Source organism: Oncorhynchus gorbuscha, linkage group LG14 (genome assembly GCF_021184085.1).
Source record: "Oncorhynchus gorbuscha isolate QuinsamMale2020 ecotype Even-year linkage group LG14, OgorEven_v1.0, whole genome shotgun sequence".
NCBI classification, from domain to species: domain Eukaryota; kingdom Metazoa; phylum Chordata; class Actinopteri; order Salmoniformes; family Salmonidae; genus Oncorhynchus; species Oncorhynchus gorbuscha.
The window spans coordinates 41,542,230-41,558,788 of record NC_060186.1 but is presented as its reverse complement, the minus strand read 5'-3'; the positions used below and the strand labels follow the sequence as shown (position 1 = coordinate 41,558,788).

The following is a 16,559-nucleotide window of genomic DNA, read 5'->3' as shown; positions in this document are numbered from 1 at the left end:
CAAATGAAGAAAAAAAATCTAGGGAGATTTGGCATGATTTATAGCCAAGATGGCAAAACAAATAATGTCATGATTAGGGCCAGGCCTTTATTTTTTTTTAGCATGTCGACCATCACACCAATTGTCACGTGTGCATACCATGATGCAGGCCCGGGACCCTCCAGTCTTCGGGGGGCCTGATTGGTGTCACACTTTTGCCCCAGCTAACACACCTGACTCCAATACTCAACTAAACATATTCAGTTAAAAATGCAATTGCTTTAAAATCAGGTGTGTTTGCTAGGGATGGGGGAAAAGTGACACCAAATCAAATCAGGCCCCGGAGGAATGGAATTGTCCAGGCCTGAATCTAACGTAATTAACCAATTAGTCCAAAATAAATTCCCAACCATGTAGATTGACTTCAAATTAAAATGTTTGCTGACAATTATTCACATCAGCAGCCTATGCTTTAGCCTAATGCTCTTTTTTTTAACTAGAAAATTATCATGATCCATTGGGTAATTTGTCACTTTCAATGACAAAGTAATGTTTTGTATTAAAATAAACACAGTATGTCAGATTGCATTTTACACCCCCTCCACCCGTCACCTCAAGATTAATGTTTTGGTTCATTAGCTGCACCACTGAAGTTTAAAATGAAAAGGACATTTTAAAATGTATTTTGTTGAACTGTTAGATTTGTATCGCTGTTTCAAGTCCAATTGAGTTGTTACATACAGTATAATTTGAGCTGCGTGAACCACAAGCAAATTATTTGGATAATTTCATGTTCCCTGTAAGAACCCTGATGAGCATGGCATGTCTGATTAGGCTTCGCTGTATAGCAGACAGACGCTGTCATCAACCTACCACAGGTTTCACCTTAGCAGAAACCTGCATGTCTGGTAGATTGCCAGCAGTCAATGGGGACCTTGTAAGCAGTTTACAAGCATTTAACAATTTTTGCCATCTATTTTCCAAACTTCAAATAGGTTAAATCACATTGTTAAAATGTTTTAATTCAGTTCCAAAAGCAACAGTCCTGGCTGAGCCCCACAGGCTATGCACACCATGGCCGCTTCATGGTTACAATTTAGCCAAGCTGTGTCGGTATGCAGCAAATGAGAAAGCACATGATAAAACAGATCTGCTTCCGGGCCCGGCTCCACGAGGGGGAAAAAAAAGGAGCTTAGCCACCTGTGAGCCAACTAAGTTTTAGTTTTATGTCCCAATATAAAAATAGCAAAAAAGTTCAAATGATTGAGTGACTGAGCAGGGGTGCAACCATGGGTGGGCCTGGGAGAGAATAGGTCCACCCACTTGGGAGCAAGGCCCACCCACCACGGAGCCAGGCCCCGCCAATCAGAATAAATGTTTCACTACAAAAGGGCTTTATTACAGACAGAAATACTCCCCAGTTTCATCTAATGTCCAGGTGGCTGGTCTTACACAATCCCGCAGGTAAAGAAGCCAGATGTGAAGGTCCTGGGCTGGCGTGGTTACACGAAGTCGGAGGTTGTGAGGCCGGTTGGACGCATCGGCAAATTCTCTAAAACGACGTTGGAGGCAGCTTATTGTAGAGAAATTAACATTCAATTCTCTGGTAACAGCTTGGGTGGACATTCCTGCAGTGAGCATTCCAATTGCACACTCCCTCAAAACTTGACACATCTGTGTCATTGCACTGTCCTATCCCATCTGGACAAGAGCAATACCTATGTAAGAATGCTGTTCATTGACTATAGCTCAGCATTCAACACCATAGTACCCTCCAAGCTCATCATTAAGCTCCTGATCCTCAACACTGGGGCCCCACAAGGGGGCATGCTCAGCCCCCTCCTGTACTTCCTGTTCACCCATGACTGCATGGCCATGCACGCCTACAACTCAGACGACACAAAAGGAGTAGGCTTGACTACCAACAACGAGACAGCCTGCAGGGAGGAGGGGAGGGCTCTGGGAGTGTGGTGTCAGGAAAATAACCTCACTCATCAACAAAACTAAGATGATGATTGTGGACTTCAGGAAACAGCAGATGGAGCACCCCCTATCCACAGACAGGACAGCAGTGGAGAAGGTGGAAAGTTAAGTTCCTCTGCGTACATATCACTGACAAACTGAAATGGTCCACCCACACAGACAGTGTGGTGACGGCACAACCGCTCCTCTTCAATCTCAGGAACATGAAGAAATTTGGCTCGTCACCCAAAACCCTCACACACTTTTACAGATACACAATTGAGAGCATCCTGTCGGCCTGTATCACTACCTAGTACGGCAACTACACCGCCCACAACCACAAGGCTCACAAGAGGGTGGTGCGGTCTGCACAACGCATCACCGGGGGCAAACTACCCACTCTCCAGGACTCCTACAGTACCCGATGTCACAGGAAGGCCACTGCCTGTTCACCCCGCCATCATCCAGAAGGTGAGGTCAGTACAGGTGTATCAAAGCTGGGACAGAGAATGAAAAACAGCTTCCATCTCAAGGCCATCAGACTATTAAACAGCCATCACTAACACAGAGGCTGCTAATTAGAGATGTATACAAAGCTCTCCCGCGCCCTCCATTTGGCAAATCTGACCATAATTCTATCCTCCCGATTCCTGCTGCAGACAAACAAACAAAAACTAAAGAAGGAAGTACCAGCGACTCACTCAATATGGAAGTGATCAGATGATGCGGAATCTAAGCTACAGGAGTGTTTTGCTAGCACAGACTGGAGTATGTTCCAGGATTCATCCAATTGCATTAAGGAGTATATCACCTCAGTCGCCGGCTTCAGAAGAAAGTAATATGTGCCATGTAAAAATGTGTGCCATGTAAAATATGTGTCATGTAAAAAAGCTAACGTTTAAGTTCCTTGCTCAGAACATGAGAACATATGAAAGTTGGTGGTTCCTTTTAACATGAGACTTCAATATTCGAAGGTAAGAGGTTTTAGGTTGTAGTTAATATAGTATTTATAGGACTCTCTCTATACCATTTGTATTTCATGTTCTTATAGGAACTATAGTATTGCCAGTGTAACAGTATAGCTTCCGTCCCCCTCCTCGCCCCTACCTGGGCTCGAACCAGGAACACGTCGACAGTCACACTCGAAGCATCGTTACCCATCGCTCCACAAAAGCCACGGCCCTTGCAGCGCAAGGGGAATAACTACTACAAATCTAAAAGAGAGTGGCGTTTGAAACAGTATTAGCGCACAACCAGCTAAACTAGCTAGCCATTTCTCATGGGTTACACCAGCCATTAGGCTGATAGGCTTGAAGTCATAAACAGCTCTGTGCTTGTGAAGAGCTGCTGGCAAAACGCACGAAAGTACTGTTTGAATGAATGATTACAGGCCTGCTGCTGCTCAGTCAGACTGCTCTATCAAATCAGACTTAATTATAACACACAGAAATAAGAGTCTTTGGTCATTAATATGATCGAATCCGGAAACTATCATTTTTAATACAAAACGTTTATTATTTCAGTGAAATATGGAACCGTTCGGTATATTATCTAACGGGTGGCATCCCTAAGTCTAAATATTCTTGTTACATTGCACAACCGTCAATGTATGTCATAATTACATAAAATTCTGGCAAATTAGTTCGCAATGAGCCAGGCAGCCCAAACTGTTGCATATACCCTGACTATGTGCAAGAGAAATTACAATTTCACCTGGTTAATATTGCCTGCTAAACTGGATTAGTAGTTATAACTAGTGATTATGATTGTTTTTTATAAGTTTAATGCTAGCTAGCAATTTACCTTGGCTTCTACTGCATTTGCGTAACAGGCAGCCTACTCATGGTGTGCAATGGTTAGAGCGTTGGACTAGTCATCTGTGCGGTTGCAAGATTGGAACCCCTGAGCTGACAAGGTGAAAATCTGTTGTTCTGCCCCAGAACAAGGCAGTTAACCCACAGTTCCTAGGCAGTCATTGAAAATAAGAATGTGTTCTTAACTGACTTGCCTAGTCAAATAAAAAGGTATAAAAAATAATAATAAATCGGAGTCCAAAAATACCGATTTCCGATTGTTATGAAAACTTGAAATCGGCCATAATGAAAATCGGCCATTCCTATTAATCGGTCAACCTCTAGTCCAAACACACCCAGACAGTTGTGAAGAGGGCACGAAAACCAATTTTCCCCCTCAGGAGACTGAAAAGATTTGGCGTGTGTCTCCAGATCCTAAAAAAGTTTGACAGCTGCACCAGAGAGCATCCTGACCGGTCGCATCACCGCCTGGTATGGTGACACTGCTCGGCATCTGACTACAAGGTGCTACAGAGGGTAGTGTGTACGGCCAAGTACACCACTGGGGCCAACCTTCCTGCCATCCAGGACCTATATACCAGGCGGTGTCAGAGAAAGGCCCTAAAAATTGTCAAAGACTCCAGAGGCCCTAGTCATAGACGGTTCTCTCTGCTACCGCATGGAAAGCAGGACCAGGTCCTTCTGTAGCTCAGTTGGTAGAGCATGGCGCTTGTAACGCCAGGGTAGTGGGTTCGATCCCCGGGACCACCCATACGTAGAATGTATGCACACATGACTGTAAGTCGCTTTGGATAAAAGCGTCTGCTAAATGGCATATATTATTATTATAGCACAAAGTCTAGGTTCAAAAGGCTCCTTAACAGCTTCTACCACGAAGCCATTAGACTGATAAACAATTAATCAAATTGCTACCCAGACTATTTGCATTGACCCGTTTTTTTACGCTGCTGCTACTCGCTGTTTATTATCGATGCATAGTCCCTTTACCCCTACCTACATGTACAAATGACCTCAACTAACCTGTACCCCCGCACGACTCAACCAGTAACCCATGTATATAGCCTCGCTGTTATTTTATTGTTACTTTTTATTTTTTTTAAATGTACTTTAGTTTTATTTAGAAAATATTTTCATAACCATTTCTTGAATTGCATTGTTGGTTAAGGAAGCTACAGAAAGCTTCAGCGGAACCATCGTTTTGGGCGAGGGTACTTGTGATTATTAATTTATTATGAAGGCAAGGGGTACCTGTGATGCCCTGAGGAGTGGTTTGGAGGTCGCAGTACCACAGCCGGTTGACCGGGTCACAGCCCTCCCTGATGGACAGCAGCACATAGCGTCCGTCATCGGACACCTGGAGAGAGCGACACTGGTCAAGCACTCTGACCACAAAACTCTTCCGCTAACCCAAATAAAATACCAGAGAAATTGCTAACAGCAAAATTGTGTGTAGAGGGGAACAGGATTGGCATAGATGTGAAATTAACAGAAAATATTACTTACATTAAAGATAACGACATTACTCAAATAATGTAATTTCTGCTTCAGTGCCCATTAAAACTTAGAACCAAGTCAAGCACCCACCTGTCTGTTGAGGAGCGTTTAAGTAATAGTGACGCCATCCTACCTCAACACCGCTCATCCACTTGGGGTGGTCGGAGAACTCAGCACATAGGCAGTCCTGGGACTGGGGGGTCCCCAGCACGTGAAAGTAGAGCTTCTGGTGCAGGTTGGTAGACGTCTCCGTGCCTAGAGGAGAGAGAGACGTTAATGTACCATGTCTGCCCCATTGAGGCAATGGGAGATCCCTAACATATTATAAACACGCAACGATTTTACTGAGTTACAGTTCTTGTAAGGAAATCAGTCAATTGAAAATAATTCATTATGCCCTAATAACGACTGGGAATACAGATACGCATCTGTTGTTCACAGATTGAGGCTTGGATCAGAAAACCAATCTAGTGTGACCATTTACTTCATGCAGCGTGACATCTCCTTCCCATAGAGTTGATCAGGCTGTTGATTGTGGCCCACTCCTCTTCAATTGCTGTGCAAAGTTGCTGGATATTGGAGGGAACTGGAACACGCTGTCGTACACGTCAATCCAGAGAATCCCAAACATGCTCAATGGGTCACATCTGGTGATTATGCAGCCAAAGGAAGAAATGTGACATTTTCAGCTTCCAGGAGTTGTGTACAGATCCTTGCGACATGGGGCCGTGCATTATCATGCTGAAACATAAGGTGATGACTGCGAATGTATGGTAAGACAATGAGCCTTAGGACTTCGTTGTGTATCTCCTTGCATTCAAATTGTCATCACTAAAATGCAATTGTGTTCATTGTCTGTAGCTTATGCCTGCCCATACCCTCCCCGCTGGGCACTGTTCACAACGTTGACATCAGCAAATCGCGCACCCACACGAGGCCATACAAGTGGTCTGCGATTGTAAGGCCAGTTGGATGTACTGCCAAACAAAAACACGGAGCCGGCTTATGGTAGAGAAATGAACATTCAAGTCTCTGGCAAAAGCTTGGGTGGAAATTACTGCAGTCAGCATACCAATTGCATGCTCCCACATTTTATTGGCCTTTTATTGTCCCAACACAAGGTACACCTGTGCAATGATCATGCTGTTTAAATCAGCTTCTCAGGTGGATGGATTACCTTGGCAAAGGATACATGCTCACTAACTGAGATGTAAACTAATTTGTGAACATTTCTGCAATCTTTAATTTCAAGTCAAGATACATGGGACCCACACTTTACATGTTGCGTTTATATTTTTGTCCAGTGTGCGTCTACGTAGCCAGGATGCTCACCGTCGCTCTTGCCCTCCTGCATGGGGTAAGAGTTGTAGAAGAGGCCCTTGCCGTCGTGGGTCCAGGACATGCAGCTGAACTTAACCCTGTCTAGTTTGTCCTTGAGGGCGACAGCCCCCTCCACCCGCAGGAAGTGCATCTCCACCCAGTCCGAGCCGCTGGCGCTGGTACCATACGCCAGGTATTCGCCATCCTCCGAGAACGCATAGCCTGAGGATTGACAGAACCTGATTTAAAGCATTTATTTAACCAAGCAAGACTTTTATAGTGAAGACATAACAGGAGACACTGGAGAGCAGGGTCACAATGAGTTAACCTATGCCAAGATTCAACGACTTATGGTCCACAGACAAAATTTGGTCGACAGGTCTCTCGACATACAGTACCAGTCAGAAGTTTGGACACACCTACTCATTACAGGGTTTCTTTACTTCTACAATGTAGAATAATAGTGAAGATCAACACTATGAAACATATGGAATCATGTAGTAAACAAAAAAGTGTTCAATCAGTTTTTGTTTCTTCTTTTTTCTTTCTTTCTTCAAAGTAGCCACCCTTTGCCTTGATGTCAGCTTTGCAGACTTGGCACTCTCTCAAACAGCTTCATGAGGTAGTCAACTGGAACGCATTTCAATTAAGAGTGTGCCTTGTTAAAATTACATTTGTGGAATTTCTTGGCTCAAACACATTAAGGAAAATCAGTTGTGTTGTGACAAGGTAGGGTAGTATACAGAAGATAGCCCTATTTGGTAAAAGAGCAAGTCCAAATTTAGGCAAGAACAGCTCAAATAAGCAAAGAGAAATGACAGTCAAGCATTACTTTAAGACATTCAAGGTCAGTCAATCTGGAAAATTAAGAACTTTGAAAGTTAAGTGCAGTCGCAAAAACCATCAAGCGCTATGAAACTGGCTCTCATGAGGACTGCCACAGGAAAGGAAGACACAGAGTTACTGCTCATTAGAGTTGCCAGCCTCAGAAATCAAAGCCCAAATAATTGCTTCACAGAGTTCAATTATCAGACACAACATCAACTGTTCAGAGGAGACTGCATAAATCAGGCCTTCATGGTTGAATTGCTGCAAAGAAACCACTACTAAAGGACACCAATAAGAAGAAGAGAGTTGCCTGGGCCAAGAAACACGAGCAATGGATATTAGACTGGTGGAAATCTGTCCTTTGTTCTGATGAGTCCAAATTTGATTTTAGGTTCCAACCGCCATGTCTTTCTGAGACAGAGTAGGTGAACGGATTATCTCTGCATGTGTGGTTCCACCGTGAAGCATGGCGGTGGTGGTGTGATGGCGTGTGAGTGATTTGCTGGTGGAACTGTCAGTGATTGATTTAGAATTCAAGGCACACTTAACTAGGCACACTTAACTAGCATTGCTACCACAGCATTCTGCATCAATACGTCATCCCATCTGGCTTGCGCCTATCATTTGTTTTACAACAGGACAATGACCAAACACACCTTCAGGCTTTGTAAGGGCTATTTGACCAAGAAGGAGAGTGATGAAGTGCTGCATCAGATGACCTGGTCTCCACAATCACCCAAACTCAACCCAATTGAGATGATTTGGGATGAGTTGGACCGCAGAGTGAAGGAACCGCAGAGTGAAGGAAAAGAATTCCAGGTGAAGCTGGTTGAGAAAATGGCAAGAGTGTGCAAGGCGTGATCAAGGCAAAGGGTGGCTAATTTGAAGAAGCTTAAACAAATAAATATTTTACATTTAACGTTTTTTTTGGTTACTACATGATTCCATGTGTTATTTCATAGTTGATGTCTTAAAATTAACTGTTATTCTACAATGTTAAAAATGGTTTAAAAAAATAAACTGGAATGAGTAGGTGTCCAAACATTTGACTGGTACTATAAACACACACACAATGTATTTAGACCCTTGCCTTTTTCCACATTTTAATAATATAATAATATATGCCATTTAGCAGACGCTTTTATCCAAAGCGACTTACAGTCATGTATGCATACATTCTACGTATGGGTGGTCCCGGGGATCATTTTGTTACATTATAGCCTTATTCTAAAATTAATTACATGTTTTTCTCGTCACACTAGACACAATAACCCATAATGACAAAGTGAACAGGTTTAGATATTATTGCAAATGTATTAAATTTAAAAAACAGAAATAACTTATTACATAAGTATTCATACCCTTTGGTTTGAGTATCAAATTTGAGCTGAGGTGAGCTCAAATATCAATGTTTTGTTCCCCGAGCCACTTAGTTATCACTTTTGCCTTATGGCAAGGTCCTCCATCATGCTGGAAAAAGCTGTTAGTCACCAAACTGTTCCTGGATGGTTGGGAGAAGTTGCTCTCGGAGGATGTGTTGGTAACATTCTTTATTCATGGCTGTGTTCTTAGGCAAAATTGTGAGTGCGCCCACTCCCTTGGCTGAGAAGCAACCCCACACATGAACGGTCTCAGGATGCTTTACTGTTGGCATGACACAGGACTGATGGTAGAGCACACCTCGTCTTCTCCGGACAAGCTTTTTTCCGGATGCCCCAAACAATTGAGAAAATGACTTTACCCCAAAAATGACTTTACCCCAGTACTCAGCAGTCCAATCCCTGTACCTTTTGCAAAATATCAGTCTGTCCATTATGTTTATCCTGCAGAGAAGTGGCTTCTTTGCTGCCCTTCATGACACCAGGCCATCCTCCAAAAATGTTCACCTCACTGTGCGTGCAGATGCACTCACACCTGCCTGCTGCCATTCCTGAGCAAGCTCTGTTCAGGTGGAGCCCAATCCAGCAGCTGAATCAACTTCAGGAGACGGTCCTGGCGTTTTCTGGACTTTCTTGGGCGCACTGAAGCCTTCGTCACAACAATTGAACTGCTCTCCTTGAAGTTCTTGATGATCCGATAAATGGTTGATTTAGGTGCAATCTTACTGGCAGCAATATCCTTGCCGGTGAAGCCCTTTATGTGCAAAGCAATGACGACGGCACGTGTTTCCTTGCAGGTAACCATGTTTGACAGAGGAAGAACAGTGATTCCAAGCACCACCCTCCTTTTGAAGCTTCCAGTCTGTTATTCGAACTCAATCAGCATGACAGAGTGATCTCCAGTCTTGTGGCATATATTATATTCTTATGTGCCATTAAACCCCTATTATATTCTTGTCCTCATCAACACTCACACCTGTGTTAACGAGAGAATCACTGACATAATGTCAGCTGGTCCTTTTGTGGCAGGGCTGAAATGCAGTGGAATTTTTGGGGGGAATTTAGTTCATTTGCATGACAAAGAGGGACTTTGCAATTAATTTGATCACTCTTCATAACATTCTGGAGTGTATGCAAATTGTCATCATACAAACTGAGGCAGCATACTTTGTGAAAATGAATATTTGTGTCATTCTCAACTTTTGGCCACGACTGTACACGCAATACCATATAATGAAGTGAAAGCACGTTTTTCTCTCTCCAAATGTCGCAAATGTATTTACATTTACATAACTGTTCACACCCCTGAGTCAATTCTTCATATAAGCAACTTTGGCAGTGAATATAGCTGTTAGGCTATCATTTTTTAGTCCAAGAGATTTCCACACCTGGATTGTGCAACATTTGCCCATTATTATTTTCAAAATACTTAAAACTCTGTCAAAGCTGTCAAAGCATTTCTCGACGGAAGGCCATGCCTTCCGCATGGCTACTCCGACCTCGACCAACAGCTCCGCCCCCCCCCCCCGAAGCCTCTCCAGGTTCTCCTTTAACCAAATCCAGATAGCAGATGTCCTGAAAGAGCTGCAAAACCTGGACCCGTATAACTCAGCTGGGCTTGACAATCTGGACCTTCTATTTCTGAAACTATCCGCCGCCATTGTCGCAACCCCTATTACCAGCCTGTTCAACCTCTCATATCGTCTGATATCCCCAAGGATTGGAAAGCTGCCGCAGTCATCCCCCCTCTTCAAAGGGGGAGACACCCTGGACCCAAACTGTTACAGACCTATATCCATCCTTTCCTGCCTATCTAAGGTCTTCGAAAGCCAAGTCAACAAACAGGTCACTGACCATCTCAAATCCCACCGTACCTTCTCCGCTGTGCAATGTGGTTTCCGAGCCGGTCACGGGTGCACCTCAGCCACACTCAAGGTACTAAACGATATCATAACCGCCATCGATAAAAGACAGTACTGTGCAGCCGTCTTCATCGACCTTGCAAAGGCTTTCGACTCTGTCAATCACCATATTATTATCGGCAGACTCAGTAGCCTCGGTTTTTCGGATGACTGCCTTGCCTGGTTCACCAATTACTTTGCAGACAGAGTTCAGTGTGTCAAATCGGAGGGCATGCTGTCCGGTCCTCTGGCAGTCTCTATGGGGGTGCCACAGGGTTCAATTGTCGGGCCGACTCTTTTCTCTGTATATATCAATGATGTTGCTCTTGCTGCAGGCGATTCCCTGATTCACCTCTACGCAGACGACACCATTCTATATACTTTCGGCCAGTCATTGGACACTGTGCTATCTAACCTCCAAACGAGCTTCAATGCCATACAACACTCCTTCCGTGGCCTCCAACTGCTCTTAAACGCTAGTAAAACCAAATGCATGCTTTTCAACCGATCGCTGCCTGCACCCGCATGCCCGACTAGCACCACCACCCTGGATGGTTCCGACCTTGAATATGTGGACATCTATAAGTACCTAGGTGTCTGGCTAGACTGCAAACTCTCCTTCCAGACTCATATCAAACATCTCCAATCGAAAATCAAATCAAGAGTCGGCTTTCTATTCCGCAACAAAGCCTCCTTCACTCATGCCGCCAAGCTTACCCTAGTAAAACTGACTATCCTACCGATCCTCGACTTTGGCGATGTCATCTACAAAATTGCTTCCAACACTCTACTCAGCAAACTGGATGCAGTTTATCACAGTGCCATCCGTTTTGTCACTAAAGCACCTTATACCGCCCACCACTGCGACTTGTATGCTCTCGTCGGCTGGCCATCGCTACATATTCGTCGCCAGACCCACTGGCTCCAGGTCATCTACAAGTCCATGCTAGGTAAAGCTCCGCCTTATCTCAGTTCACTGGTCACGATGGCAACACCCATCCGTAGCACGCGCTCCAGCAGGTGTATCTCACTGATCATCCCTAAAGCCAACACCTCATTTGGCCGCCTTTCGTTCCAGTACTCTGCTGCCTGTGACTGGAACGAATTGCAAAAATCGCTGAAGTTGGAGACTTTTATCTCCATCACCAACTTCAAACATCAGCTATCTGAGCAGCTAACCGATCGCTGCAGCTGTACATAATCTATTGGTAAATAGCCCACCCCTTTTCACCTACCTCATCCCCACACTGTTTTTTATTTATTTACTTTTCTGCTCTTTTGCACACCAATATCTCTACCTGTACATGACCATCTGATCATTTATCACTCCAGTGTTAATCTGCAAAATTGTAATTATTCGCCTACCTCCTCATGCCTTTTGCATACATTGTATATACACTCCCCTTTTTTTCTACTGTGTTATTGACTTGTTAATTGTTTACTCCATGTGTACCTCTGTGTTGTCTGTTCACACTGCTATGCTTTATCTTGGCCAGGTCGCAGTTGCAAATGAGAACTTGTTCTCAACTGGCCTACCTGGTTAAATAAAGGTGAAATAAAAAATACAATAAAAATTGGTTGTTGATCATTGCTGGACAACCATTTTCAGGTCATTCCAAAGATTTCAGAAGATTTAAGTCAGAATTGTAACTCGGCCACTCAGGAACATTCAGGGTCTTGTGGTAAGCAACTCCAGTGTAGATTTGACCTTGTGTTTTAGGTTATTGTCCTGCTGAAAGGTGAATACATCTCCCACTGTCTGGTGAAAAGCAGACAACCAGGTTTTCCTTTAGGATTTTGCCTGTGCTTAGCTCCATTCTGGAAAACTCCCTAGTCCTTAATGATTACAAGCACACCCATAATGTGATGCAGCTACCACAACTCTTGAAAATATGGAGAGTGGTACTCAGTAACGTGTTCTATTGGATTTGACCCAAACATAACACTTTGTATTCAGGACAAAAAGTTAATTGCTTTGCCACATATTTTACAGTATTACTTTCAGTGCCTTGCTGTAAACAGGATGCGTGCTTTGGAATACGTTTAATTCTGTACAGGTTTTCCTTTCACTGTCAATTAGGTTAGTATTGTGGAGCAATTACAATGTTGTTGATCCATCTTCAGTTTAATCCCATCACAGCCATTAAACTCTGTTTTAAAGTCAGCATTGGCCAAACTGAAATCCTTGAGCAGTTTCCTTCCTCCCTGGCAACTGAGTTAGGAAGGACGCCTGTATCTTTGTATTGACTGGGTGTATTGATACATCATCCAAAGTGTAATTAATATTTCACCATACTCAACGGGATGTTCAATATCTTTCCCCCCCCTTTTTACACACACATCTACCAATAGGTGCCCTTCTTTGTGAGGCATTGGAAAACCTCCCTGGTCTATGTGGTTGAATCTGTGTTTGAAATTCACTGCTCAAATGACGGACCTTACATAATTTAGTGTGTTGAGTACAGAGATGAGGTAATGATTAAAAGAAAAATGTTAAACACTATTACTGCACAAGTCCATGCAACTTGTGACTTTAGGCAATGTTTACTCCTGAAGTTATATAAGCCTGCCATAACAAAAGGGGTTGAATACCTATTAACTCAAGATATTTCAGCTTTTCATTTTTAATTAACTTGTAAAAATGTCCAAAAACATAATACCACTTTGACATTATGGGGTATTGTGTGTAGGCCAGTGACAAATCTCAAATTAATCCATTTTAAATTCAGGCTGTAGCAAAACAAAATGTGGAAAAAGTCAAGGGGTGTGAATACTTTCTGAATACACATCATATAGCCTTGCATGTCCGGCTAGACAACATAGTACACAGTCAGCAACACACATTGATTGTTAATAGAGAATATATCATGAAGACAATGGCCATCTGTGTAGTTTTGTCAATAAAGAATGTATTCTACACAAATGTGTTTAAAATATTAATATTGTTTGTACACATTTCAGTCTCCCACCTTGTAAAGCAACAGTCCCGTCCTCAGAGAAAGTGTTTGGGTCCAGAAAGACTGTGGGCTCTGCCTCCAGGCTCTCCTGAACATACATCACACTCTGGTTCTGGAGACCCGTGTTGTAGAAGTGGAAATACCTGCAGAGGGGGCCAGGAATGTGAGCCAGACATCAATAGAACCACACTACCCAGTATTCCAAGAGACAAGTCCCCCTGAGCCTCTCAGGGCGTTGTCACACAGTTTTGAGCTACAGTTCGAATCAGAGATCGCCTACTTGTTATTTTGTATTATTTACATTTTAGTCTGGTAGGTTTCACATTAGAAATGTTAGTTGGACACCACGTGTCCATGCATGTCTTTTGTTAAATCCATTTATGATTATCATGAAACATCACTTGTGGCCCAATCTTCATATTACTTTCACTTTGATCTTTCAACATGCAGCAGGAAACAGAGAAATAGATGCTCTAACTCCGACGTGAATAGGCTATATTCAAAAGCCTATAACCCCGGAATAGCCCTCGTCTCCCCTAATCTGCATAGGATGCTCTCAAATGCGCTGCTACTCACAGAATGTTTCAGGGATCTCAAGTTATGATGCTGTGTGCATTTCGTCAAATGCTCGCAGTCAAACAACCAATAATAGCGCTCGACTCTGGTTATTTTTCTTTCTCGCCTGCAGCGAACTGCACCAGAGTTCGAATTAAATCGGACCACTACTACCCTTTTTGAGCAAACCATGGTGGATTGTTTAGTGCGTTTCTGAGTGCAGTGTTCAAACCAGTAAAAACAAAGCAAAATAAGGGGGTAAGAGCTCTGAACAAAAATGCACCAAACCAATTTGATGGAAAGCCACCTTCAAGGAGCAGCTAGATCGTGTTCACAAGAAACCAAACTGGGAGGGCCAACAACGAAAAACATTTTGAAGAGAATCATTTTCTATTTGACAAATGCAGCTAGGTCCCTGCACCATTTGATAGTTTGCATCTGTTGTGTTTCTAGTGAATAAACCTCTGGAGCTGTCCAATAAGAAATGCTCATTTTTATTTTTCTGTTGCAGAACATTTAAGACATTTTCTGTTACATGCCCTAATGAACATGACCATGTGTTTTTGGGTGCAGCAAAAGTCCTCAAAACTCCCACACCGTGACCTAGCCAGCAGATCCGACCTGCTTGCTTACAGATGCACTAGAGTCAGAATGACTGCTGTGGACATTTTTCCAGAAAACTATCAGTCATTCAATATTTTCCGTGTAACAGTTGGGATAATGGAAAAACTCTCACCCCTGGAATGAGGGACATTTTCCGAGCCATATCCGCAATTTCTTAATTTACAAAGGATGGCTGTCTGACCCTAGTGTAGCTGTAAGCAAGCGGGTCGGATGTGCTCGCAAACCTTGACCCAACCCCAACCCTACTCCTCTCACCTGCTCCCCCTCTTGAAGGGGCAGCTGTATTTGGGGTAATCGTAGAGCTCCGTCATGCGCTCTTTGAACAGGTCTCGCACCTCACAGCGCTCCAAGTAGGGCAGTGTCAGCTGGTTCTGAGCATTGACAAAAGCCTGGGAAGAAACAAGATATATCAACATCAATGCAATGACCACTAATTCACAGGTGGTGGTGCTGGTTGCAACCTTAGGCTACTGACACAGTAGGTGTGTCAATACCGGTTGGACATTTTTGGTAGATGTGCTGAGTTGGTGACTCAAATTTAATTTAACTTGATTGTGGGGAGTTGGCAGTGGCACATTCTACAACTCAGCTAACTTTATTATACCTTGATAAAAGTAATAACATACAAATTAATGTGAATTTCATCAGAATTGAACATATTGACCCCGACTAAGGACTCCCTGACCGAAATCAACTGGTAACGTTGCGATAACATTCCTTCAACCAGTGTTGACTGAATGGCAAATGGGCGTTTACCTGCGTCTTTTCGCTGTCTGGGTCTTCCAGCCAACTGTACGGGTCTGGAATCTTATTGCCATGGTAGTCATCCACCTGTGAGAAATAACAAGTAGGTGAAATCCATAATGTGCGGCAGCAGTCACCCAACAACATTGATAATTTGCTGCTGGATGTTATGCGATGACATTACATCGCTAAGGTTAGCTTGCTAGCTAGCCAGCCTATGCAAAAGCTTTGCTAGCAGCTAGCTAACATGAGACAAAGCCAACAAAAGGCGAACGAAGCCGAGCTAACGTTAGCAGTCTAGCTGACTCATTCATTCATTTGAGGTTTGGGTATCCATGCCAGTAACATTAGCCTACAAGCGAACGGTTGGCTAGCCGATGTTCATTTGTTAGCTCGCGAACTCGGTTCATAGCTAGCAATGTGCATGTGTTCAAATGTCAACTAATTTTAGTAGCTTCAAACTATCTACATAAACAAAGACCGCTAGCTAGTTAGCAAGTACCGGTACATGGCAAGCTAGCAAGTGGCTTGCTCCTCCCCATTGCCTTGGAAGCGACATGACAAGCTAGCCTGTTACTTACAACTGCCTCGTCACGGTAAGCATTTGGGTACTGGAAAGACATTTTAGAAGTGACTGTTCTTGAATTCCGTAATAAGAAAAGTTGCGTCAAAGACTTAAATAATTGTTTGGGTATGACTTTCTGGACCCGTCCAAACATCAACTTCTTCTTAAAATGTCTTACTCTTCTTCAATGATTTATTGACAGACTACATCCCAAAATGTGTATTGCCGCCACCTATTGGGTGGGGTAAAAATTAAAATACTCTAACGAAAATATATACAAAATAATAATAATATAACAACAACAAAATTATAATAATTTCCACATATTATCCTCAAAAAACGAAACAAAGGTCAATGTACTCCTTCACTTAGTCAAATGTACTCAGATCCCTACAGGGGGGAAGCATCTTCAAATCAAATTAAATCAAACTTCAAAT

At 43.2% G+C, this 16,559-nt stretch overlaps 1 protein-coding gene across 1 annotated transcript in view; it reads right to left on the bottom strand.

Annotated features, from left to right (window-relative positions):
* LOC123994946 (prolyl endopeptidase-like) overlaps positions 1-16,305 on the bottom strand; it is a 51,775-nt gene extending 35,470 nt beyond the window's left edge. The window contains exons 1-7 of the mRNA XM_046298080.1: positions 16,139-16,305; positions 15,570-15,644; positions 15,069-15,202; positions 13,647-13,777; positions 6,582-6,791; positions 5,383-5,504; positions 5,004-5,109 (exon numbers count right to left, since the gene is read on the bottom strand). Coding sequence (XP_046154036.1) covers positions 5,004-5,109; positions 5,383-5,504; positions 6,582-6,791; positions 13,647-13,777; positions 15,069-15,202; positions 15,570-15,644; positions 16,139-16,276 — 916 coding nt within the window. The 5' untranslated portion in view covers positions 16,277-16,305. The remainder of the gene's footprint in view (positions 1-5,003; positions 5,110-5,382; positions 5,505-6,581; positions 6,792-13,646; positions 13,778-15,068; positions 15,203-15,569; positions 15,645-16,138) is intronic.
* Between the last annotated feature and the right edge of the window lie 254 nt (positions 16,306-16,559).